Source organism: Dipodomys spectabilis, unplaced genomic scaffold (assembly GCF_019054845.1).
Source record: "Dipodomys spectabilis isolate Male_0828 unplaced genomic scaffold, ASM1905484v1 ptg000108l, whole genome shotgun sequence".
In the NCBI taxonomy this organism is placed as follows: domain Eukaryota; kingdom Metazoa; phylum Chordata; class Mammalia; order Rodentia; family Heteromyidae; genus Dipodomys; species Dipodomys spectabilis.
Window position 1 is genome coordinate 19,158,159 of NW_024870785.1, and position 27,535 is coordinate 19,185,693.

Here is a 27,535-nt window from a genome sequence, read left to right on the forward strand (position 1 = left end):
TTCTTCTCCATCTGGGGCTAAAGGCCCCCCTATCAGGTTCTGTCACATCAAACTCCCTATCCCATCAACACTGCGGTATCAGGGGAGGGAAGGCTGTTCAGACTCTATGTCTTGTAAGATTTATCTTGTTATTTCTGCTCTTCCCACATCTTATCAGGCAGCAAATGGTGGAGATAATCAAACAAGAAAGCACACGAGACTGTGGGGTTAATCCTACCAGCCTTTAGGGTTTGTGAGCTCAGTGACACTTAGGGAAAGGGCAGTCCTCATTCCCTGTTAACTCTGCAAGCATAACCCATAAATTGAGTACAAACTCAACAGTAGAAAAGGCATTAGTGACAGGCACTGGTGGCTCACACTTATAATCCTAGCCATTCAAGAGGCTGAGACCTGAGGATCACAGTTTGAAGCCAACCCAGGCAGGAAAGTTAGATTCTTATCTCTAATTAACCACCTAAAAGCAGGAAGTAGAGCTGTGATTCAAAGTGGAAGTGTTCCAACCTTGAGCTAAAGGAGCCCAGGGACAGTGCTCAGGCCTAGAATTCAAGCCCCAGAATGGGTTAAAAAAAAAAAAAAAAAGTATCAATGCCTGGCACTGGTGGTGCATGCCTGTAATTGTAGCTAAGTAGGAGGCTGAGATCTGATAATCTTGGTTTAAATCCAAGCAGGATAGCCCACGAGACTCTTATCTCCAATAACCAGAAGTGTCACCGTGGCTCAAGGTGGCAGAGCACCAGCCTTGAGCAAAAAGAGCTCGGGGGATAGCACCCAGGCTGAGTTCAAACTCCATAACCCTCCCCCCCCCCAAAAAAAGGCATTAGTATCCTGTACATTAGTGCTTCCAATTATATAGCATTTCCAAAGTTAATGGTATACTTTATTATTTATCAAGAGTTAGAATTTTGCAAAATCTGGTGTTTATGATTCATTTTCCTATAGCAAATGTCTGTTTATTACATTTGAATTTTAGAGTAAAAATGACTCAGCAATGTGAAGGTGAAGTATGTTCAATGATTTGGGAGCCAACAAATTGGAACAAAGGCTCAAAGTAAAAAACTAAAAATGACATTTATTTAGTTTTTGAAAATTAAATAACAATTTAATTGGCAAAACTCAAAAAGAAAAGAGCTGACATGTTATATGACTGATCAGATCCAAGCACAACATTTATTAATGAATATGAAAAATTTTATTATTTGCTTTTCCCCCCAGTGTTTACTACATAGACATTTCTGGAAACCTGAGTTCCTAAGAAAATTCTACTGCTATACCAGCTCCTATGAGTGAGATTAAGGTCCTACCACCATAGAGAAATACGTTTCTATCCCTGGAGGTTTTGAACCACCAGATACCTAGAAACTTCAAAAACAAGTACTTTCATTAGGATGAGTGTGAGGAAAGTGCAGAACACTGTCCAGTGTGGGTAGGGTGCTCTTCAGGTTCTCTGAATTCTCCACGTGACTACAAGACCAGGCATCATCTTCTCTGGCAGTTCCTCCTGCAGCCACTGCCACGTTCCTAACTATAGCCAAAACATCCCAAAACTGGGATGAATAAAACTGAAGATCAAATTTTCGTCCTTTCACTTTTGGGAACTGAAGGGTCTCTGTGTAGGAAAGGAAGGAGGTTTTGCATGAAGTTTGCCTTCTATCCCGCAATATGAACTGAGTATGTTCGGTGTACTTACCATCAATGTACAAGGAAGCTAAAGAAAATAAACAAGTCACTCTGAACTAAGCCCCTCAAAACAGAGGCAAATTTGGTGAACTAAGGCCACTGCTTATGGTAAAACCACAGGTCACTGTGGTCCTTCGCTGAAGAACTGTGTTAATCTCCTGATTCAGGAGGAACCTCTGGTGAGGACAGAGAATAGAAAGAAAGCTTAACTTCAGGCGAGGCAACACCACATGGAGCATTAGAGTTGTAGTTCAGTCTACAGCATGACATGGAAGCATCACTGACAAGAGCTGGAACACACACACACACTCCTGGAACATCTTCCTTAATGCAGCTTAATGGCGGATGCCCAGATGTCATTGCTGGGGAGCGGAGGAAGGACCCATCCTTGGGGAACAGAATTGCCTTTGGGGTGATCCGATGGTACAAGGTACTGATCCCAATCATGCCTTAATAACAAAAGTATAGAACAACTGTTTATTTCTATTTTTTTTTCCAAGCAAGATGTTCAGCAACTAAATACTTTATTTCTAGGTCTAAGATTTCAAACAACTCATCTTAGTACAAATCTACTATATAACTTGATTACTAGGAATTATACACAAAGTTATTTAGTACTGAGTTTTCTATTGTGTCTCTGTTTATGTGGTACTGAGGAATCAAATCCAGGGCTCCTCAACTTGAGCCACAACCCAACACCTTTGTTTTTGAAGTAGATTTGCTACCCTACCTCAGCCTGGCCTTGAACTTGTAATCTTCTTGCCTTTGCCTTTGCCTCTGCAGTAGCACAGATTACAAGTGTGTTCCAACAGATTTGGCTAAAGACAATGTTTTAAATTAATTTAACAGTTATAGAAAAGGGCAAGTCACAGGCTGAGTTAGTTTCTTTACTGTTATAATGAGACACCTACTTCACAAGGATTAGTGAGGACTGTCAAATAAGACATACAAGGCTCAAAATTCGGTAACAATATAAACCCATAAAAACTTTCCTGCCCTCTGACCTTATCTGGATGAGCGCTGGCAGGGAATGCTCAGCCTGGAGATAATACTGTTGGAAAGGCTGCAGGAGGTGAGCAAGTGGGAACTCGTCTGAAAGAGAAGAGGCACAGGACTATGTCAGTACATGTATCAAGAACACTTCTAAGGCAGTGACTAGGCCTGTGATGACAATTGGTTCAAATGTGTTTCATTTGTAGATGTGGCTTTCACATTACAGCTTAGAATCTTAAATTGTCACCCATCTCTTGGCTGAAGTTGTGAATGAATGAATGCTTAATAATAAAGAGCTGTCAAAAAAGGAGAAATTTTCCTTTTCTGTACTACATATAGAGAAACTTACCTGGATCCCCAAATAGCTTATATTCAATTTCACGTTGCTGAAGTAACATTTTCTCCTTTTCTTTTCTCTGTTTCTTTTCCAATTCTCTTTTCCTCTCTTCCTCTTGTTCTCCCTCCAACATAACTCTGAGGGCTCTCTCTTCAGCTTCATACAATTCAGAACGTTTTTTAATGAGTTTTCTCAGCCGCTGAAGATGATGCTCAAAGGTCTCATCCGCTGACGCCGGAGGACAGACCCCTGAGCAACAACAAACACATGGCATTTCAGACACTTTTTCTTATTCCAGACACACTTTGTAGTGAGTAGACTCCAAGTTCTAACTATAACTATGAACCTGTTTAGAATCCGGAAATCCTACCTTCAATGCTTTTTTTTGGTCCAGTCGTGGGGCCTGAACTCTGGGCCTGGGCGCTGTCCCTTAGCTCTTCAGCTCAAGGCTAGCGCTCTACCATTTGAGCCACAGCACCACTTCCAGCTTTTTTCTTTTTGCTTATGTGGTGCTGAGGAATCAAACCCACGGCCTCATGCATGCAAGGCAAGCGTTCTACCACTGAGCCACCTTTCCAGCCCCCTTCAATGCTGTTCGATGTTTTTTTGTTTTTATTTATTTTGGGCGGGGGTGAAGGGGGTGGAGGGGGAAGGGAGTGAGGCAGGAAATTTTTCCTATCTCCATTTTTCCTAAAACAAATCCTTGCTAAACTTTCACCTTGTGAGACTCTTTTTGTGAAATACTCTGAAAAGCTTTTGATGAGTGGATCTCAAGGACCTATGAGTTTGTGTGGAAACTAAGGAGCAGATGGAAGCCTTCAGAGAAGATTGGGAAGAGGATGTGAATGAAGTAGTCAGGACTAGAGCAAATTAGATCCCAGGAGGCATACATTCAGATTACATTTTGCCTTTTCCAATGGTTTTACTGGGCTTACAACTCAGAGCCTTGCCCTTCTTGCTGGTCAGGTGCTCTAATACTTGAGCAATGGCTCCTGCACAAAATCATCCATTTTGACAAGAATTATAATCTTCACTTTTATGTACTGTGTACTTTTTACTTTAATTGGACATACCCATAGTGAACTTGATTGTGAACAATTCAAATAAGGCCATTCTACTTCTAATGCCTTTCCTCATATTAAAACAAGGGTCAGTGTCACTCACAAAGAAGAGATGATCTTAACACCAACTGAAGCTGCTATTGAAGACACGCAGAAGAAGACAGGTGTCAACATTTGCAACACATCAGGCTGCAACAGAACCTACAAATGATTTAGATGGTACCAAGGATCTATATGTATTACTGTGAATCAGAGACTTCCAAGAAGTTGCCCAGTTCCTCTGAAATACAGTGACTCAAAGCTCTTTGGACATAACAAAATGACTGCTTTAAAGATATTACTAAAAGGGGTGAAGATGCCTTAAGGAAAAATAAATAGTTTATTTGGGCCAGATCAAAAGAAACTAGAGAGAAACTCCTATAGCCTTAGAGGCTTTATAGCTACTGATGAAGAGCTGTACAAAGCAGTATTGCCTGTCACATCACACAGATCCCTTCAGCCAAATGAGTCTTCAGAACACGGATCTCTAAAACAAATGCATTTATTTTACTCATTTGAAAAGAGGCATGTATTCACCACTGACTGTGAAAATAAGATCTACTGAAAAACAGGACTTACATGCTAATTCTGGAGATTATTTTAAGTTATTTTAATGACTCAAAGGTACATTACCATAACTTTAAATTCTGTGTGTGGGGGGGACCTGGGGGGGAGGTGGTGGTAATAACAGTCCTGACCTGGATGCTATCCTTGAGCCTGTTTGCTCAATGCTAATCCTCTACCAATTGAGCCACAGCTGTACTTCTGGATTTTGGGGGAAGATAAGAGTCGCACCAACTTTCCTCCCCAGGCTGGCTTTAAACTGCAATCCTCAAATTTTAGCCTTCTGGGCAGCTAGTATTGTAGGTATGAGCCACTGTGTTGCTTTCTCATAATAAGACTTTGTGTATGTGTGTGTATGTGTGTTTCCTCCATTTCTTTTTGTCTTTCCATAAAGGGTCAGAGAAAGTAATGTTTTGGTTCCTAACAGTCTCTATTGCTACTACTAAACCTGCCGGTTAAGCAAAAATGATACGTTCCACCATCCCAGGATCGTCTCCAGTTCACAGGAACTGTGCAGCCTGCTCCCACCCCAGGCTGCCAGGTCTGGGCGACCCACCCACAGCTCCTTAACCACTCAATGACCACTCCTTAGTGAACGTGACACAGTCCCTAGAAAATGGCACTCTTTACCCAGTATTCATGTAATCAACAAGTATTGGCACCACCTCATTTCTCTGCCTGTTTACTATAAGCTTCCTCATTCTTACAGATCCCAAACACCAATGCTCTGCCTATATTCCTCCCTCTCAGCAATATACACCCTGGGGCCTGGTCCAGTCTTTGAGATCTTGACATGATCAGAAAAAAACTTGCCAGCTCTCAAGTGTAAGCCTGATTATTAACTTAAGACTTCAAGTTTCTTCTAAAGACTGTTAGCTTCACTGGAGCTTCCAGACCTACATATCAGATTCTCTCTTTCTATTCTCCCTCTCCAAAACACATGCATACTTCAGGAAGCAAATTCCAGCAGTTCTATGCTCTCTGCTCAACCATCAGCTGCATATGACTCCTGGAAGAAGCCATGTGAATATGTGGCCAGGTGCCAGTACCTAGGTTTGTCCACTGGACCCATAATAATAGCTGTTACTTCAAAACTTCACTACTCTTCTCTCAGCAAGCCATCTAATCTACTTCCCAGAAAAAATGAACCAGCAAGCAGGAAATGCTCAACTCTCTGTCACCAGTTGCACTCACTTGCTCTATTATCTACACATCCTTGCCTCCTTCCTTTCCATGCCACAGGAAGATGGGCGCTTCTCCACTGGTAATTCTATCTGAGATCCAAATCACCCTACCTTCCAGGAGACGCTGAGCCACAATTATCTCCCCTGCTTCTTTCTTTGCCCCTTCCACTTGTACTCAATTTTTCCCTCAGCATTTAAACATGCTGCTTCCTGTAACACCCAACATACACACTAGGTCATTACCACCCACACCACACACTGCCAGATCCTGAGCTTGTGCTCTCATTTTCCATACAGGCAATCTTTAATAAGTTAATTCTGTTTGCGTTTATCTTTTATGTATTCTCCACTTAGGCGGTCCAGCTTCTACCCCCACCACACCATTGAAATGCTCTGGCATAGGTCTCTGGTGACCTGTTGGGCACTAATTCTCATGAATGTTTCTTTGCCTTTATAGTACTTGGTAATAAAGAGCCCTCTTGTTTGACCTTTCTAGTAATAAAAAGAGATGGTGCCAGGTACCAGTGGCTCATGCCTGTAATCCTAGCTACTCAGGAGGCTGAGATCTGAGGATCACGTCAAAGCTGGCCCAGGCAGTAAACCCAGGAAGATACTTATCTCTAATTAACTACGGGAAAAAAAAACAAACCCTAAAACAAAGAAACAAAAACAGCTGAAAATGGATCTGTGGCTCAAGTGGTAGAGCATTAGCCCTGAGCACAAAAGCTAAGGGACAGCACCCAGGCCCAGAGTTTAGACCCCAGAATCAGCACCAAAAAAAAAAAAAAAAAAAAAAAGCAGGAGGTTAATGCTTAGCACCAGTGGCTCATGTCTGTAATCCTAGCTACTGAAGATTTTGGTTCAAAGCCAGCTGGGGCAGGAAAATTCCAATTAAACACCAAAACTAGCCAGAAGTGGGGCTGTGGCTCAAGCTGTAAGAGCACTAGCCTTGAACAAAAAAAGCTCAAGGACACTACCCAGGAACTGTGTTCAGCTCCAAGATATCTCCCTGTGCCGCCCCCCCCCCCCCCAAGAGATGGTGTACTGTAGCAGATGCTAACTTACCCTGTCTTATAAATGCCCTAAAAGAACCATACTGGGGTCATTTGATTCTAAGGACTAGATGTGGATCAGCTACTCTAATCGCTGGATGCAGGAGGCAGTCACTTAGCTGTGAATGAGCCTGGATAAACGTACAATGGTCCCATCACAATAAAACTTTACTAAAGGTCTAAAAGATTCAGTTCCCATTTATATTTTAAACCACACAGGGGAAACTATTTGGTAAGATTGACACTTATTAGTTTGTGTATTCTGAAATATCCCTGGTGAAAGTGAATGTTTAAGGTCTACCACTCTCTACATTAGGCACAAGTGAGGAGCAGGAGAAACCTCAGTAAATCAGGAAGTATGGAGGAGGGTGCATCTGTACTTAGTTTTGAAGGAAAATGGGATCTTAAAATCGCTAAGGTGGGACTGAGTGCCTCCAGACCAATAGACTGACAAGAGCAAAGATTGAAACAGGCAAATGGAAAAGCACCACTACAGGTAACTCCAAAAACCCAGTATGACTGGGACCTACTTTTGTGAAAAGGCTTCACTGCTTGGCTAGGGTATGTGGTGCATCCTCCAGTGGTAACAGGAGACCGCTGAGGTCTTCTGAGTTCAAAAGTGACATGAAGAAAAACTAGGGACATCTAGACTCCCTGCCCTATTGAACCATTTGTATCTCTTCAAAAGGCAGTAATTCAGACCCGAAATGCATCTGAAGAACATGCTAAATACTTTTTTGAAACAGCAAGAAAGGGTAAGAAAGTTTTCAACTTGTTGGGGCTGGGAAGGTAGCTCAGTGCTTGCCTTGCATGCATGAGGCCCTGGGTTCGATTCCTCAGCACCCCATAAGCAGAAAAAGCCAGAAGTAGTGCTGTAGCTCAAGTGGTAGAGCACTAGCCTTAAGCTGAAAAGCTGAGGAACAAGCACCCAGGCCCAGAGTTCAAGCCCATGACCACCAACAACAACAACAAAAGGAAGTTTTTAACTTGTTGTGTAGACATGTTACGGGTAGAAATAAGGAAGTAAGGGAAAACAGTCAGTAGATTCTCACACCTGCCTTTCTTCTCAACTGGCTGCTTCAAAAGATCTGAGCTACTGCTGACAAGCCCACTTACTTCAGGAATAAAAAGAATGAAATGCAATTATTTTTCTTTAAAAGATAGTTGGAGAGGCACTAGGGTAAAAGGGGAGGAATCCAAGTGGAAATGCAAAGCCATAATTACCTTTCCTTGCTGCAGCCTCTTTCCTCAGTTTCCTCAGTTTCTCCAGAGCTCGAAGAATGTCCACCATTCTTTTGGTGTCACCTTGCTTTTTTCTTACTTCAGATAAGACACCATCAGCAGCAGCTTTGAGTTCTTGTTCCTGGAAGGAAAAAAGAGCCCACAAGATCTTGTATTAGGAACAACTTTCTAGCATAAGTTCCTCTTTAGAGGATCAGTCCCTCAGTGAAGATAGATTCTCTTCTATGTCCCCATTTCTTAGACCTGGTACAACTCTCCTATACAATGGCTCCACCAAGGAATTATCTTCTTCCAGTGATCACACAACCTTCTGTTTTGTTTTTTTGAGGCAAGTTCTCACTGCAGCCCAGGCTAGCCTGGAACTGTCAAGCTTCCAGCTTCAGCCTCCCAAGTAGTGGCATTAATTGGCACATACACCACACCTGGACAATTGTACAACTTTTTTTTTTCCCTTATTTTTTTTTTTTGTGCCAGTCCTGTGGCTTGACCTAGGGGCCTGGGCACTGTCCCTGAACTTTTGTGCTCAAAGCTAGTGCTCTACCACTTTGAGCTACAGCTCCACTTCCAGCTATTTGGGTGATTAATTGGAGATAGTCTCATTGATTTTCTGGTCCAGCCTGACTTTGTACTGTGATCCTCAGATTTCAGCCTACTGAGTAGCTAGGATTACAGGCATCCAGATTGTACAACCTTGCTAAAGGTTCTTCTGCTTGGATTACTCCTTGTGTCTGGAACCCCATCTGCTGCTCTTACTTGGTTTTGACATTTCTCTCCAGGTTCTGCTGAGATGTTCTATCTGGGAAGCCTTTTCTCGAAAGGTTTACATACCCTTCTCTGGGCCCCTTATCACACCTACAGGTGAAATCCTAACACACAACACAGTATACTGTCATGATTCCCCATGAGGATGCAGGCTTTGAGGGACAAGGTCTAGGTCCTATTCATCTTTATTCCTGGTAACACACAGGACCTAAAGGGTCCACATTATATTTCTGCTGAATTGATCCTTATTTCCTCCAGTTTAAGTGTTGCCTCTCCAGCAATGATAGTTCTATGGGTACGAAGACAAAGCTCAACATCAATATATTCAATGGTGAAGTCCTATCAGTATCTTGGGTAGTAGCAGATGCTACTGGACTGTGGACAGAATGGGGGTAGAGGAAACCCCAGAGGCACTCAAAGGAAATAAGAATGCCTTAAATATTTGCCCAATTTCCAGTTTCACCCTGGTCCTGCTCAGAGCTTGAGATGGGTAGGCCTTTTTTGGGGGGGGGGGGGGGGGAAGCATTAATCTGAGACATCAACTCAAGGTCTGGGCACTCTTCCTGAGCTATTTTGCTCAGGGCTAATGTTTTACCACTTGACACAGCCCCACTCTGGCTTTCTGGTGGTTAATTAGAGATGAATCTCAAGTTTTTCCACTGGGCTGACTTCAAACTGTAATTCTCACGTCAGCCTTCTCAGTAGCTACGATTACATATATGAACTACCAGTGCCCAGCTTTTTTTTTTTTTTTAATTTGAAAGTAAAAGGAATTCCAAAAAGTAGCAAGACTCTGTATTCTGAGAGGGGACACCAAATCCCTACACAGGATCTGAAATCAGACACCATGGGTTTAAATCAGAAATATAACTAGTGAAGTGGTTGTGTGATTGTTGGCAAGTTAATCTTTCTATACCTTAATTTCCTACTCTGTAAAGTTTGAATAATTCCTATTTCTCAGGGCTGTTATGAAGATTCAGCACCTCATGTATGAAAGTCAGTCCTCCAAATCGCTGATTTTGTAGGTTATATGGCTTAAAGTAACAAATGGATCTTGTGGATCACTTTTGCTCCTTTAGCCATTTAGGATTTAGGTTGCTTGAGGCAGAGCACCAAGTTCCCAATATTTTGTACAGAGGGCAGGTCAAGTCCTGTCTTCCCAACAATACAATGGTTAATTCTATTTGTGTAATTTGTGCTTACAGGGTTCACTGTACATCCAGAGCTTTTGCTTTCTGTGTATCATTAGTTAGCCAACCGTCCCCAATCCTATCATTTGTGTTCCAAGGACTTCACAGTGCGTCCAGATCTTTTGTTTTGTGTGTGTCATCAACACGCAATTAATACAGAGGTAAGAGGTGTTAAGACGATCCTTCAAGCTATGCTAACCCCTGGCAACCAGTAGCTAAAGCCTCACGCTGCTTCAGCTTCCAACCATCCCAACAACCACCCCAACTCTACATCCAGAGCGTCACGGCTCTCACCCGCTTCTTCTCCTCCACCTCCTGCACGCACTTGACCCTCCAGCGGTCAATCTCTATTTCGCGATCCGCTGCCCGCGCGGCCTCCGCTTCCCGCTCGGTCTCACGTTCCCGGGCTCTCTCACGAAGCCTTAGTCGACGGCGCCGGACCCTCTCCAGCCTCCGCCGCGCCTCACCCACATAGGCGGCCTGGGACAGCGGCTGCAGACGCTCGGCCAGTTCGGCGCGCAGCGGCGCGGCCTGCGCGTGCAGCCGGGCCCAGGCCGCTCCATCAGCCTCGGCCTCGCGTAAGGCCTGCCCCAGGTCGCGCAACCGCCGCACCAGACGCAGGGCCCCGCGCAACCGCGCACGCACTTCGCCCAGGCTGGGCCCGGGAGGTGTGCGCGGGGGCCCCGGGCCGCCCGCCCGCCGGGGGTTCCCGAACACCGCCTCCAGCCACTGCCGGTCGCGCAGGCGCTGCAGGGCCGCGTCCCCGAGCACGTCGGGTGGCGGCGGCCCCTCAGCCCAGCGCGGGCTCCAGGGCGGCCCCGGGCCTGGAGGCGGTGGCCGCGGACGCTCGCCGGAGTCGGTCCCCGGGAAGGCCCGACACTGGGGCGGCGGCGGAGGTAAGGGCGGCGGCGGCACCGGGTAGAAGGCGCTGCCGCCGCCGCCGCCGCCCCGGGAGGCTTCTGCGGGGCCCCGGGGCTGCAGAGTCAGTGGAGGCTGGAGGAAGGGGGCAGAGGCCCCCGGAAAAGGCCCGGGCCGCTGGGGAAGAGGCGGCGGGAAAGCCGGGGAGGGAAGCGGTGGTGGCGGGCAGCCGAAGGGAGTCGGAGGCGGCGGCTGTGGGGGCGGCAGACCCGGGCGACCCGGGGCGAAGAAGGGCGGCAGGGCCATGTCCGCGGCGCGCTCGCAAGCCACGGAAACTCCCGGGCGCTCCTGACAGGCTCCTGGACGGAAATGACGTCTTAGGACGCGCGACAACCGTCCTGATGCTCAGGAAGAAGCGTGGAAGAGTGACGTCATGCCAGGAAGCATAATCCTAAATGGGCATTGGTTCGGCTCTCTGAGCGCTGGGCGCGTGGGAAAGTGTAACAAGTACCTTAGCCAGGTATCGGCGGTGACTCACGTCTGAAGTCCCAGCTAGTCTCCGGGGGGCTGAGATCAAAGGATCGCGGTTCAGAGCCAACCCAGCCCGGAAAGTCAGTGAGACTCTTATCTCCAACTGAACCACAAAAAGCCACAAGTGGAGTTGTGGCTTCAATGGCAGAGTCCTAGCCTAAAGATAGCGCCTAGGCCAAGTTCCAGGACACACACACACACACACACACACACACATTAATCAAGTAATCCTCAATCATATCTAGAAGTAATGATGAGCGTTTGGCTCTAAGAGTTTGAGAACAAAGTTGGTTTAAGGATTTAAGGCTTCAGTCCAAATCTGAAGGCAAAAACAGGAGTTAAAGAAGAGCAGCACAGATCAGATGGTAACAGTGCTAGCAAGTAGCAGTTGCCAGTATTTATGGAGCTCAAAAACCATTAAGTTGAGTCTGGTGATTTTGGGGAGATAGAACTTACAATATTCAATATCTTTTTTCCCCCCAGCACATGTCAATCCTAATTAATGTAAAACAGAACATAAATAGCATCGGGGGGCTGGGAAGGTGGCTCAGTGGTAGAGCGCTTGCCTTGCATGCCTGAGGCCCTGGGTTCGATTCCTCAGCACCACATAAGCAAAAAGAAAAAAAAGCCGCAAGTGGCGCTGTGGCTCAAGTGGTAGAGTGCTAGCCTTGAGCTGAAGAGCTGAGGGACAGTGCCCAGGCCCAGAGTTCAGGCCCCACAACCGGACCCAAAAAAAAAAAAAAAAGAAGAAGAGCAGCACAAATCAGATGGTAACAGTGCTAGCAAGTAGCAGTTGCCAGTATTTATGGAGCTCAAAAACCATTAAGTTGAGTCTGGTGATTTTGGGGAGATAGAACTTATAATATTCAATATCTTTTTTCCCCCCAGCACATGTCAATCCTAATTAATGTAAAACAGAACATAAATAGCATCAAGGACAAAAACCATGTGGCTTTCTCAATAGATGCAGAAAAAAACTACAAAATTCAACATCTCTTCCTAACAAAAGGCCCTGAACCAGCTAGTAATAAGCTGGGCCCTAGGTGGCTCCCAACTCACAACCTTGGTAAGAACAGAACAAAAGAAGTAAGCATGAAAGCCCAGAATTCAGCCCCAGTACTGGGACACACACACATATAAACTACACATGCTAGACATTAACTAGCTAGTTGAAACAGTCCCTCCCCCATTTTTTTCAGTTTAGCAGCACTGGAAAAAGTATCTGGACTTAAATCCTGGTAGTTATTAGTTGTAAGAAGCAACTGAAAAGATTGTTTTGCTGATGGGGCTGGGAAGGTGGCGAGTGGTAGAGCGCTTGCCTTGCATGCATGAGGCCCTGAGTTCGATTCCTTAGCATCACATAACCAGAAAAAAAAAGCCGGAAGTGGTGCTATGGCTCAAGTGGTAGAGTGCTAGCCTTGAGCTGAAGAGCTGAGGGACAGCGCGCAGGCCCAGAGTTCAGGCCCATGACCGGACCAAAAAAAAAGAAAAGATTCTTTTGCTGAGTCCTGTCACTAGAAGTCCATCAACTTGGTTATCTGTGCCCTTCCATCTATTTTCTACTGCAGTTCCTTTACAATCATCCATTTGCAGAAGATTCAATAACCACCTTGTGTTGAAGGCAAATTGAACTTCCAACAGACCTGCCTCTCCTTATTATCTTAAAAACAAACAGCCCAAGGGCTGGGAATGTGGCTTAGTGGTAGAGTGCTTGAAACCCTGGATTTGATTCCTCAGTACCACATAAACAGAAAAAGCTGGAAGTGGTGTTGTGGCTCAAATGGTAGAGTGCTAGCCTTGAGATAAAGAAGCTCAAGGACAGTGCCTTGAGTTCAAGCCCCAGGACTGGCAAAAACAAACAAACAAAACCAAAACAAAACAAAAAAACCAGCCTCTAACTCAGGAGACCACATTACCTTGTTCCTGTTCTGTTCCAGTAATAAAGTGACATCTGGAACTCCTCCAGAGACAAAAGCCGTTAGCTTATACCCATTTTCATTATACATCTTTCTCAAGCAGTACCCCCAGTTCTCCCTATTTAACCTGAAGACAATTTATACCTCTGAAAACAGCTGAAGATATACTATCTTACTGAAGTGCTATCTTCCCATGGCTGCTTTGTAATAAATCTTTCTCTGCCATTCACCATGTCTCTTTATTTGTTATATGGGGGCAAGTGGCTAGACCTAACATACTCCAGGACTTTGGACCTGGTGACTAAAGTACATCCAAGGGATTGTCTTGCCTGTCTTTATTTGGTATTTTTATTGGAATATTAAATTTATAATTTAGGAGAAAGCATTTTTACATTGTGCATTCAAGACCACGGGATAACTCTTGGACTAGTTTGCAAAAGTAACTGCCCATCATATACCACTTCCTCATCGTGGTCCACACATCATCATCTTTACCGTGTGTGTGTGTGTGTGTGTGTGTGTGTGTGTGTGTGTGTGTGTTTGATCTTTTCTGCTTTTACTTAAGGCTATTGCTCTATCACTTAAGCCAAGGCTCCACTTCTAGCTTTTTTGTTGTTAATTGAGAGATGAGTCTCAAGGACTTTCCTCCAAGAGCTGGCTTTGAACTGCAATCCTTAGATCTCAGCCTCCTGAGTACCTAGGATTATAAATGTGAGCCACTGTCACCTGGCAAAGGGCTACTTAAATTATGTGTGGACCACTAAACATATGCACAAAATATAAACAATATGGTAGGTTTGGTCTTCACCCTAATGGACTTACAGTATAGTTGGAAAGATAGCTTGGAGATTTGCTAAAGGACATGTATTTTTGTTGTTTTTGCTGGTCCTGGGGCTTGAACTCAGAGCCTGGGTGCTGTCCCTGAGCTTCTTTGCACTCAACAAGGCTAATGCTCTACCATTTGAGCCACAGTGCCAACTTCCTTTTTTTTTGGTGGTGGTGGGGGTCGGTCCTGGGGCTTGAACTCTGGGCTTGGGAGCTGTCCCTCAGCTACTCAGCTCAAGGCTAGACTCTACCACTTGAGCCACACTGTCACTTTCAGCTTTTTTTTGGTTTATGTGGTGCTGAGGAATCAAACCTAGAGCCTAATGCATGCGAGGCAAGCACTCTACCACTGAGCCACTTTCCCAGCGCCACCACCGCCCCCCCCCTTTTTTTAACCGAATACTTTATTGGAATAAGAGTGTCATGGACTTTTTTCCCCTAGGCTGGCTTCAAACCATGATCCTCAGATCTCGGCCACCTACTGAGTAGCTAGGATGGCAGGCATGAGCCACTGGCACTCAGCATATAGGACATGTTTTAAATGCTACTGAAGCACGGTGCTGGTGGCTCACGCCTGTAATCCTAGCTACTTAGAAGGCTGAGTTCTGAGGATTGTGGTTCAAAGCCAGCCTGGGCAGGAAAGTCTGTGAGGCTCGTATCTCCAATAAACTACCAGAAATCCAGAAGTAGTGGTGTGGCCCAAGTAGTAGAGTGCTAGCCTTGAGCTGAGGGACAGCGCCCAGTCCTAGAGTTCAAGCCCCATGACCAACAAGAACCAAAAGGAAAAAGAAGAAGAGGAGGAGGAGAAGGAGGAGGAGCTGCTGCTACTGGAGCAATTCACAAGACTTAGGTAATTTAATAAAGACGTTAACCAAAGAACTAAGGACCTTGAGAAAGGGAATGGAGGGAACCAGGGCATAAATAGAGTGATTGAGATCTGGTAACAGGGTCCTTCGGTTCTAAAATAGGGAGATTGCAGAATGAGCAGTTCCATCTGTTTCTCAGTGAAACATGAAATAGCATCACCCGGATGCAGGGGAAGAATATAAAAATGACAGTGAAAGCAAGTCACGGTTGTTACCTATTTGACAACTTTGAGTCTCCCTAGTTTTTCATACTGAGATTTTTGATTTCTCATTTTCCTGGAAAATTCCTATTTGTTCCAACCCATCTGCGTTATCAGAGGTACCTACCTTACCTTACTATAATGCACAGAAGGTTTGTTTGTTTCCCCTACAAAACTAGTAATGTTTTTGAAAAGTTTGGTCTGTGTTCCCATTATCAAGTTCTATGTGGGACATTTAAAAATTTTAATATAATCTTTAATAACACGTGGTAGAATCTATAATTAGGAGCACTTACTAGAGGGACACAGAAGTACCAAGGATTAACCAATTCCTAGCACAAAGCCGCTTTTTAAAACATTGCATGGCCCTGCTCTGGCTGGCCCAGCTACTGTTAACACACTGTACTCCTGATCTTTGCAGTATGGACACACTATCACAACAGCTTTCATTTAGCTTTGTTTTATTCAAATGTAAGTTCCAAGATACAAATTGTCGTTATACTCAATTTGTTTGGTTTAAAAACATCAATTAGGTCTTGTTAACAACTTCCAAAACCAAATGTAGTTATGACTAAAATGTCTCCCAGTCTATTTTTCAAAGATTGCTCTTTATTTAGAAACTACTCCAATTTTCACTCTACAAAAAGGAAAATGATGCCATGAGAACAAAGTTATAATCTGAAAGACCTCATGAGAAGAACTTGAACCATTACTAGAGAGAGCTACTATAGTAGTCAGGATTAAACACTGCACAAAGAAATTTCTGGTCCTACCCAGCCATAAAAGAAAGGTACCTCACATGCCTTTTAGCCTATCACAGAAAGTCAAAGTCTTCACCAAGATTTAGAATTTCTTAATAGCTTAAGGGTTTGTTTCCTTTTTTAAAAAATGTGGGCTAAAGGACTAAAGGAAAGCTCAAGACTCCAAAAGAAAAAAAGAAATATACAAAGATATTCTGATTCGAACAATTTCAAACAAGACTTATTGAGCTGAATGAAGAATGTAGAAACTGGTATTACAGAAGGAAAGAGAAATGCTTAAAGGGTACCTGAACAGTTCTTATGGAATCAGATGGTAAAAATTTAAGTTCACCCCCCATTTTTAGTTTTGCTATGTGATGAAGATTAGTGACTTATGTTAGTGTGAACACATTCATTCACTTTAGCTGATGTTAAAAGATTATTTAATGTTCTATGAAGCCAAAGGATTAGACAAATGTCTAGCACCAAGACAAAACAAAAACCAAATTCAATACTTTAGGAAAAGCACACACTATTAGGATATTTTATCTAGTTCTGCATATGGCTCTTGCTATGATCGATACAGCATGCTATTAAAAGAATTAGTTGTTTAGTCTTTTTTCTGAAGATTTCAAATTTTAAGTCCATCTACTCACCCATGGTACTAAAAATGGCTCAAAGTTGTTAATAAATCAGATTAGGTAAGCAAGAGAATGGCTTTTTTTTTCTTTTTTTAACAGGATCACTTGGGAAGTTCATGTCATGCATTTACCAAAGACTTAAGAATATAGGTAAGCAAATAATCAAAATATGGTTCAGGGCATTTTCCATAAAATATTTAAATATGGAACTTCCTGGTCTAATTTTTAAGAGAAATAAGATTCTAAATAGTTTCAGGAAATTAATATGGGTAGAAAAACATAGCACTAAAGAATGGTATATCTCAATATTCGATTTTAAAGAATTTATTTTCCCATTTGTAGAGTAACATTATTGTAAAATCCACAGTTATTGCAATACCTGCATTGCTTAAAGAACTCCTAAGAATTTTGATAAAGCATATTTCTTAAAAAACTGAACCAAGATAATATACATTTTATCTCTAAACATTGTTGTCATTCAAGTCCACGTAATGTCTTCTGTATAAATCAATGTGATGTTATAATATACATGATCTTATTCTTATCCTAAAGGCTTCTGACCATGTATGATATCCAAGATAGATTCAATGCCTTTAATGTCAGACTGTAGAAAGTTATGATCCTAAACAAAAGAAGGAAAAGCTTTATATACAGGACAGGAGTCTGACAGTTTAGCTGTTTGCAGCGTCTGCTTGGCGAGGCCAGCCGTCTTCCTCAACTCCAGAGTCATACTCCTCTTCAGATGATTCTTTTGCTGGAGTTCTAGAATGAAAAGATTATTTCATGTTTGTTTGTTTCTTAAATAAAAATTAGAAGCAAACATGATTTCTACATTCAAATAGTCAATTAATCCCTTAGCTAAACAGCCACCAAAAGAGGGGATATTGCCGGTTGCTGGTAGCTCATGCCTATAACCCTAACTACTCAGGAAGCTGAGATTTGAAGATCCCAGTTTCAAAGCCAGTCCAAGAAAGTCCATGAGACTCTTATCTCTACCAGAAATTCAGAAGTGGCACTGTGGCTCAAGTGGTAGAGTGCTAGCCTTGATCTGAAGAGCTCAGGGACATCGCCCAGGCCCAGAGTTCAAGACCCGCGAATGATGACCAAAAGAAAAAAAAAAAAAAAGATGTAAAAAATAGGGAAAACTAAGATCATTTGGGGTATTCAGATTACTTAGTGATAAAATATGGAGAACTACAGGACAGTGTTACAGGTACATTTCCCAACATTTTCCCTAATAATTTATTTATCAAATAAAATATAACCTACAAATCAAATTCAGTCCACTGTCTGTTTTTAATCAATGCTGATGACATGCTCATCTCCCTACATGTTTTCTGGGGCTGCTTTTGTGCTAAGAAGGATGTTTTTAGTAGTTGAAATAGACCATATGACCCTAATTTTTTTTTTTTTTTTTTTGTCGTGGGGCTCTTCATGTAAGTTTGTTGAGCCCTAGATTAGATAAGTAAAGCAGTGGGAAATAAGTAGAATTTGTTAACTGGTATGATAATATTGAGGAAAAAAATATGGTGAAAAGTTTTGAAAGCCATGAAAAATTCATTTATCAGAAAATTAGCAGCAAAGTTTATTTTATTTTAATGTCTTAATTTTGTGTGTTTGTGTTGGTACTCGGGTTTGAATCAGGATCTCAAGCTCTTACTCTGCTTGCTTGCTCATGGCTGGCACTTCACCACTTGAGCTATGCCTTTAGTTTGACATTTTGCTGGTTAATTGGAGATGGGAGCTGGAAGACTTTTCTGCCCAGGCTGGCTTTGAACTATGATTCTCTAGGTCAAAGCCTATTAAGTAGCTAGAATTACAGGTGTGAACCATGGGTGCTCAGCTTAGTCTATTATTCTATTTTTATGTCTCTTTTGACACTTTCACTTTACAGGAGAAAAACTGGAGGCTAATTTTAAAGATTGCTTTCCAGAAAGCCTCATAAAATACTATTTTTTTATGAACCCAAATTAGATTTTTTTCTATAGAAAATTCATGAGAGTATTACTACTCTTACAATATTATAATTATTATGTATTTTCAAAATGATAGGCCAGGAAACTCTAGTAAGAAGCAATAAGGATTTTGTTTTGTTTTTTTGTTTTTTGTGTCTGGCCGTGTGGCCTGAACTCTGGGCCTGGGCACTGTCCCTCAGCTCTTCAGCTCAAGGCTAGTGCTCTACCACTTGAGCCACAGCGCCACTTTTGGCTTTTTTCTTTTTGCTTATGTGGTGCTGAGGAATCGAACCCAGGGCCTCATGCATGCAAGGCAAGCGCTCTACCACTGAGCCACCTTCTCAGCCCCAGCAATAAGGATCTTAAATTTTAGATCTGTTCTTGCTAGAAATATACCTTACCGAATGTATCCTGGTTCCTTTTTCCCTTCTACTACATCTTTGTCAACTTCCACACACACAATATCAGAATTGGGAACTTCAAACATTGGTTCTAGTAACAGCTTTTCCTAAAAAGGTAAAAATAATCATTAACATGGGAAACACAAATACAAAATACAAAATAAATTTCTATAGGCCAAGAATATGTATTCATCAAGAAATACTGAGCCCGGCCCATGCCTGTAATCTTAGCTACTCAGGAGGCTGAGATCTGAGGATCACCATTTGAAGCCAGTTGAGGCAATAAACTCCATGGGACTCATTTCCAACAAACTACTCAAAAAAAAACAAAAAACAAACAAAACAAAACAACAACAACAAAAAAACTGGAAGAGCTGGGCGCCGATGGCTCAAGCCTATAATCCTAGCTACTCAGGAGGGTGAGGTCTGAGGAACGCTCAGGCAGGAAAGTACCTGAGACTCTATCTCCAATAAACTACTAGAAAACCGGAAGTGGCACTGTGGCTCAAGTGGTACAGTGGCTCAAGTGGTACAGTACTTGCCTTGAGCTGAAGAGCGGACAGTGCCCAAGCCCAGAGTCCAACTCCCACAAGGGGCGGGGAGCATTGTGACTCAAGTGGTAGAGTGCTTGCCTTAAGCAAAAGGGCTGGGAAGGTGGCTCAGTGGTAAAGTGCATGCCTTGCATGCATGAGGCCCTGGGTTCCGTTCATCAGCACTACACACACACAGAAAAAGCCAGAAGCGGTGCTGTGGTTCAAAGTGGTAGAGCACTAGCCTTGAGCTGAAGAGCTGAGGGACAGTGCCCAGGCCCTGAGTTCAGGCCCCATGACCAACCAAAACAAAAGAAAATGAAAACACCAATCGAACTCTAGACACCAATCACAGTCCCAACAGAGCTCTAGGGTTCCCACACAATCTGAGAAAGGGTTCTAGACTTAGTTCAAATCCCATGTAGAACTGCTGCAAATTTTCCTTCCAATGATCCTGATTTTCTCTTCTTGTGTGTTCCTAAAGTTCCTTTTTGTTTTTGATTTTATTTGGTGCTGAGAATTATACTTAGGTTTTTTTGTTTTTGTTTTTTGTTGGTTGTGGGGCTTGAACTCTGGGCTTGGGCGCTGTCCCTATGCTCTTCAGCTCAAGGTGAGCGCTCTACTGCTTGAGCCACAGCGTCACTTCCAGTTTTCTGGTAGCTCATTGGAGTTAAGAGTCTCACAGACTTCCTGCCCAGGCTGGCTTTGAACCACGAGATCCTCAGATCTCAGCCTCCTGAGTAACTAGGAATTCAGGCATGAACCACGGCACCCAGCTTGTACTCAGGTTTTAATGTATGTGAAGCACATTCTCACCATTTACCCACCAACTCTAGCTACAAAACACCTTTTAAAAAAAAAAAAAAAAAGGAAAAATAAAATCGGTGAGAATCCCTATGCCCCTTCACTACCACACCAAAAAAAAAAAAAAAAAAATCACAAAAATTAAAAAGCTTTAAGTCAACTATCTTTTTTCTTTTTGTCAGTTGTGGGGCCTGAACTCTGGGCCTGGGCGCTGTCCCTCAGCTCTTCAGCTCAAGGCAGGCACTCTGCCACTTGAGCCACAGAGCCACTTCCAGTTTTCTGGTAGTTAACTGGAGATAAGAGTCTCACAGACTTTTCTGCCCAGGCTGGCTTTGAAACAATCCTCTAATCTCAGCCTCGTGAGTAGCTAGGATTACAGGCATGAGCCACCGGGCGCCTGGCTTCATATTTCTAAAAGAAAAACAGGGCTGGGTGCAGGTGGCTCATCCCTATAATCCTAGCTACTAGGCAGTCTGAGGTCTGATGATCATGGGTCAGAGCCAACACAGGCAGGAAAGTAGATGAGATTCTTATTTCCAATTAATCACCCAAAAAGCCAGAAGTGGAAGTGTGTCTCAAGTGGTAAAGCACTCATCTAAGCACAAAAAGCTCAGGGACAGGGCCCAGGCCCTGAGTTTAAGCCCAGGACCAGCACGAAACAAAACAAAACCACCAAGGGAGCTTAATATTCTCAAAATTCACCCCAAGAAATAGCCTACTTCTGGGGAAGACTGATAGGAATACGTTGTACATGTGTAGAAATTTATCTACATGAATGAAATGAATGAAATCCCTCCTTGTACAGCTGAAACAGCATAGGTTTTGATTTTTGTTTTAAAAGAATAATGCCAGGAGCCGAGCGCCGGTGGCTCATGCCTGTAATCCTAACTACTCAGGAGGCTGAGATCTGAGGATCATGGTTCAAAGCCAGCCTAGGCAGGAAAGCCCGTGAAACTCTTACCTCCAATAAACCACTAGAAAACTGGAAGTGGTGCTGTGGCTCAAGCAGTAGAATGCTCACCTTGAGCTGAAGAGTGCAAGGATGGTGCCCAAACCTAGAGTTCAAGCCCCACAACCAACAAAAAAAAAGAAAAAGGGTAATGCCAGGGCTGGGAATGTGGCTCAGTGGCAGAGTGCTTGCCTCCCATGCATGAGGCTCTGGGTTCAATTCCTTAGCACCACATAAGTAGAAAAGGCTGGAAGTGGCCTTGAACTGATAAGTTGAGGGACAGTGCCCAGGCCCAGAGTTCAGGCCCCACAACTGACCTCCCCCACCAAAAAAAAGAAAGTAATGCCAACTTACCATTATGGACCGAAGGCCTCGTGCACCTGTTTTTCGTTCTAGTGCCAATTTAGCTATGGCTTTCAAAGCATCTTCAGTAACATTCAGTTCACACTACAGAGAGATTGAGAAGAAACTCAGATAATGCCTGATTATTTTCCTTATATAATCATACAACATCTACTAACTACAGCCACCTATCATCATCATTACTCCTCTTAGACACATAATTTTACAATTAAAATGTGGGGAAAAAGGCCCAACTTCACAGATAAGTTAGTTTAGAGTGTTAAAGTGATTCGGTGATTCTTGACACACAGGCAAGCCCAACATCTGTGTGTCTTGACTGGTCCTATGCTGTCTCTCTGTGGAGACAGAGTATCACTGACCTGGTACAACAAAGGTAAATTCAAGTAAGTCTCTCTTAATTACTACAAATTTCCAAACACTAGTGTTCAAATAGTAAGGTAATTATTTCTTATGATGTCTTAGAACCCTGCCTTCAAGAAACCTTCTTTTTTTAATCAATTAAACCATGACAGTACCAGTCTTATGAATCACAAGTTTGTTTGTAGTCTTTGAAGAGGTTTTCTGGGTTGAGATGTTCTTCTTTCAACATTTGCTGAACCCTTACATATTAAGAGCCCAGTGCATGCCCCTGGTGTCCAGGATCAGTGACGTGATTATCTAAGTAAGATTCAGAGCCACTGAAGGATTTTAAGCAAGAGAGTAAAAGAATCAGCCTGTGTAGATAGGCACTGGTGGCTCACTCCTGTAATCCTAGCTACTCAGGAGGCTGAGATCTGAAGATGATGGTTCAAAGCCAGACTGGGCAGGAAAGTTTGTGAGACTCTTATCTCCAATAAACCACCAGGAAACCAGAAGTGGTGCTGTGGCTCAAGTGGTAGAGTGCTTGCCTTGAGCCAAAGAGCTCAGGGACAGCACCCAGGGCCCAGAGTTCAAGACCCATGACCAACAAAACAAAAGAAAAAAAAAAAAGAATCAGCCTATGTACACTCATTGAATAAACATCAAGAACTTAATATGTGATCAATACTAAAAAATGATTCACTGTGAATGTATAGAAGGTAGTATTTTGGTGGTGGTGGTCAGAGACAGGCTTAAGAAGGGAAACTTATCAGGATAAAATGCATGGGCTGAGGTGAAAAATGATAAGATGAATAACTTGATGTAGTGGCAACAGAGAGAAGAAAACTGATATTTGAAGATGCTAACCCAAACGTGTTGTTTGGATGTGTTTACGAGGACAGAAATGTGGGAACTAATAAAACCTTAATTAGATGAAAGTGTATGAATGTGCACATAGTATGTCGCAGTAAAAGCATTTACAATACCAAGGTTCAAAGGACAATCCTGTGTATTGGGCATGGAGAGGAAGAGGTAAGTTAATGATTCCACGCATGCGCACATGCACACACACGTCCTTGCATTTTATGTTCTAATGATGATTTTAATTCAGAAAGCTCTCAAATGCTTAATGTAACATAGTATGCCTTTCTTGGTATTACAGATAAACAGGATTCTTTTAGGATTCTTTTTAATCTATGAAACTAATTTATGTAGCATTTCAACAGTGAGAAAAAACATAAATATGAAAAATGAAACCTAACCTTATCCATGCTGAATAAGGCCTGGTACTGAGGAATAACGGCATTCCGTGGCTCAGTTAGTATTTGTACAAGTGTTTTCTCATCTAGGCTATGCAAAGGAACCACCACGGGCAACCGTCCCACAAACTCAGGAATCATGCCAAACTCGATAAGATCTCTGGCTTCCACATGACGTAATAACCGATCTTTTTCTTCAATATCTTGATGAGTATTTGATTCCCCACTTCGATTAGCAAGGTCTGCAGCCGCTGCAGCCCTCCTGCCTTTTCCCAGATTAGATGGTGTTCCAAATCCAAGATACTGCCAAAGAAATGATGCATGTGATAAGGATGCTTATTATATATAGTAGAAGGAAGTTATATTACTTGAAGTACATATCTCATGTACGCTCTGCAAGAACTCTACAAGTTCCATTATAATTCACATTAGAAAAGCATAAAACAGTTCTTGAAGCTTAGTATATAAGCCCTGTTTGTTTTTTTTCCGGTCATGGGGTTTGAACTCTGGAACTGGGCGCTGTTCCTCAGCTCTTCAGCTCAAGGCTAGCGCTCTACCACTTGAGCCACAGCACCACTTCTGGCTTTTTTTGCTTATGTGGTGCTGAGGAATCGAACCCAGGGCCTCATGCATGCAAGGCAAGCACTCTACCACTTGAGCCACTGCAACACTTCCAGTTTTCTGAGTGGTTTATTGGAGATAAGGGTCTCATGAACTTTTCCTGCCTGGGCTGGCTTTGAACTGAGAACCTTAGTTCTCAGCCTTCTGAGTAGCTAGGATTATAGGCTTGAGCTACCTGCAACTGGCTCCTAACTACTTTAAGTAGCAAATCCAAGATCTGAACACTCAGGTCTGTCTGAGATTTATCACTATTTTTCATTAAGAAATTCACGGTTAAGTGGAGTGATTTAATTTCCATTAGATCAAAATTATGACTTTTCTTTTTTCTTTGGCTGTGGGGTCCGAACTCTGGACAGAGGCGCTATCCCTCAGCTCTTCAGCTCAAGGCTAGTGTTCTACCACTTGAGCCACAGTGCCACTTCCAGCTTTTTCTGCTTATGTGGTGCTGAGGAATCAATCCCAGGGCCTCATGCATGCAAGGCAAGCACTCTACCACTGAGCCACCTTCCCAGCCCTACTTTTCTTTTTTTTTTTATTTATTATTTTTGTTGGTCGTGGGGTTTGAACTCTGGGCCTGGGCACTGTCCCTCAGCTCTTCAGCGTGCTCTACCACTTGAGCTACAGTGCCACTTTCAGCTTTTTCTGTGTATGTGGTGCTGAGGAATCAAACCCAGGGCCTCATGCATACAAGGTAAGCACTCTACCATTGAACCACTTTTCCAGCCCTCTTTCTCTTTAAAAACAGTACTAGAAGCTGGGCATTGGTGGCTCACATCTGTAATCCTAGCTACTCAGGAGGCTGAGATCTGAGGGTCTTAGTTCAAAGCCAGCCCGGGCAGGAAAAGTCCATGAGACTCTTATCTCCAATAAACCACCAGAAAACTAGAAGTGGCGCTGTGGCTCAAGTGGTAGAGAGCTTGCCTTGAGCTCTCTACCCATAACCGACCAAAAAAACAAAACAAAAACAAAAAAACAAAACAGTACTAGAGATTGAACTCAGGAAACTGATCACTTTGCAAATGCTCTACCATGAACCACACCATCCAGCACCCAAATTTCCCTTCTATGCTACTGATTAATTCTCTTGTTCTTTAGGTTTCTAGTATCAACTCCTATTTGAAAGTATTAATTATAAATTAGTATCAGGGGGCTGGGAATGTGGCTTAAAGGTAGTGCTTGCCTAGCATGCATGAAGCCGTGGGTTCCATTGATTCCTCAGTACCACATAAACAGAAAAAAACAGAAGTGGTGCTGTGGCTCAAGTGGTAGAGTGCTAGCCTTGAACAAAAGAAGCTCAAGTACAGTGCCCAGGCCCTGAGTTCAAGCCCCAGGACTGGCAAAAATAAACTAATTTAATTTAAAAAATCAATGCTTATAGCTAGGCAGAGTAATAATGTAATCCTAGCTACTCAGGAGCCTGAGATCAAAAGAATTGAAGATCAAGGCCACCTAGGCAAAAAATTTTTTTGAGAATTCATCTTAATCAATAAAATCTGGGCATGATGGTGTGTGCCTATCATCCAGCTAAGTGAGAAACATAAAAATAGGAGGGCCACTGTCCAGAATAAAAGAGACCCTGAGTAAGAATCTATTAGAAAAATAAAAGTAAAAAGAGCTAGGGGCCAGGCAGCAGAGTACCTGTCTAACAAGTTCTAAGCCCTGAATTCAAACCAAAGTACCACCAGAAATATATCAGGGTTTGTTAGAATGCATAATGAAACGTAAGGAAAAGACTCCAGCCCTTCCTTCTACTCGTAAATGCTAGATATGATTTAAGACATAATCCAAGGCTATTTACTGAACTCTGTTGAAATGGGCAGACAGAATGAACAAGCCTGTGTGATAGCAATTTCAAATAACAAAACAGAACTTGTTAGACAAAATGTACAACTGATATATTTACACTTTAAGAATGTTCATACATGAAGACATTTTTAAATCCTTTAATTTACTGATCTAAAATGAAAACAACTAGGAATGTTTCTGATATGATCTAAGAAAATATAATGACTGGATGGGCACTGGTAGCTCATGCCTGAAATCCTAGCTACTCAGGAGGCTGAGGTCTGAGGATCGTGGATCAAAGCCAACCCAGGCATGAAAGTCCATGAGACTCTTATCTCCATTAAACTACCAAAAGAAGCCAGTATTGGAGCTGTGGCTCAAGTGATAGAGTGCTAGCATTGAACAAAAGAAGCTTACCAAGGCAGAGTTCAAGCCCCAAGACCAGCCAAGAAAAATTAATAAACAGATAATAATAATAATGACTGGATCCAAGAATAAAAGCTGAATATCCATTCTCTTTAAATGTTTTGCAAAAGCCCTCAGAAAATTTACCTTTTCATTTTTCCTTCTGCTGATAATTCTGTCTAAGCCATTGAAAGCACCAGATGCAACAAATAGGACATTTGTTGTGTCAACTTGAACTGTTTCGCCACGTAGCTTTCGGGAATTCTTTTCTGGAACATTGACTATTGTGCCTTCTAGTAGTTTTAATAAGCCCTGAATAAAGAATGAATAATTTGTTAACATCAGTATAAAAGTATATTAATTACCATACTTTAGGTAATGGGATTCAACGGGAGGAAGATAATATGTAGTTATGGTTAATAATATTTAATGGAAACTCCCGCATTTCTACAACTAACATGAAAATCAGATTCATTTAGCACATTAATAATTCATGAATTATTTGAAATATGAACTTATTTGAAATAATCTGATATATTGTAACCCAGGAAACAGTCTTAGAAGTGTTTTTGATGGTAAAATCCTAGTTCTGATGTAAAGACAGAATAAACATGACAAAAACATTCAAAATTTGGAAAAAAATATCTTTCACATAAAATTCTATCCTACTATGTTAAATTTTGAAAATATCTGTATTTTGAGATGCCTTCACAGAAAAATTTCCCAGCAAAATTTTTAAGTGTGATCACTTTTCTATGTCTGTCAAAAAAAATTGATGCAATTTTTTTCAGTCTTTAGTTTATCATAATTAGTTGCCATTAAAAGGTTAAGTTGGCCAAAAAGACCATTGTGACTTTAATTATGACTCTGCAGGGAGTGAAACACTGTTTTATATCCATCTTCTAACTAAATGGGAGGAGTGAGAAATAGGTATGGATCATTCATGTCTAGCTGGAATCAGAACTTCCTTCAAGAGTCTAGAAATGTTTACTGGGCCTTTGAGGAATAAAAACAACAAAGATGCCAAGAGCTGGTGGCTGTAATTCCAGCTACTTGGGAGGCTGACATCCAGAGGATGACAGTTCAAGGCCAACACAGGCAGAAAAATCTGTGAGACTGCATCTCCAAAATAACCAACAAAAAGTTGGGCTGGTGGCATGACTTAGTGATAGAATGCCAGCCAGGCAAGCAAGCCAATCAAGTTCAAGGCCCTGAGTTTTAATCCCAATACTGACAAACAAACAAACGAAAAACCCCAAGGATTAATTTTCACTTGTTCTGTTCTTTAAAACATTTTTAATTTCCTAAGAAAGGAAATTTGCTATTTAAAATCATCAATAATTTTCTTTGAGGATCTGAGCTACTTTACAACAGTATGTGAAGTTTAGGCTAGGAGAAATGAAGCAGAATCTAGCTGAATGTGAAACCAAACGTACAATATTTGGG

The 27,535-nt window shown here is 42.5% G+C and overlaps 2 protein-coding genes across 2 annotated transcripts in view; both read right to left on the reverse strand.

The window, feature by feature from the left end:
- Positions 1-1,049: 1,049 nt before the first annotated feature.
- On the reverse strand, positions 1,050-11,304 carry Pdcd7 (programmed cell death 7). The gene is made up of 5 exons (XM_042688009.1): positions 10,396-11,304; positions 8,132-8,270; positions 3,020-3,256; positions 2,682-2,769; positions 1,050-2,126 (listed from the first exon to the last, which is right to left on the reverse strand). The coding sequence occupies exons 1-5, from the start codon at positions 11,263-11,265 to the stop codon at positions 2,003-2,005; spliced, it is 1,458 nt and encodes a 485-aa protein (XP_042543943.1). The 5' UTR covers positions 11,266-11,304; the 3' UTR covers positions 1,050-2,002.
- A 4,437-nt stretch (positions 11,305-15,741) lies between these two features.
- Positions 15,742-27,535, reverse strand: part of Clpx (caseinolytic mitochondrial matrix peptidase chaperone subunit X) — a 45,697-nt gene continuing 33,903 nt past the window's right edge. The window contains exons 10-14 of the mRNA XM_042687541.1: positions 26,237-26,401; positions 23,282-23,581; positions 21,672-21,764; positions 19,035-19,141; positions 15,742-17,440 (exon numbers count right to left, since the gene is read on the reverse strand). Of these exons, the coding sequence (XP_042543475.1) occupies positions 17,350-17,440; positions 19,035-19,141; positions 21,672-21,764; positions 23,282-23,581; positions 26,237-26,401 (756 nt within the window). The 3' untranslated portion in view covers positions 15,742-17,349. The remainder of the gene's footprint in view (positions 17,441-19,034; positions 19,142-21,671; positions 21,765-23,281; positions 23,582-26,236; positions 26,402-27,535) is intronic.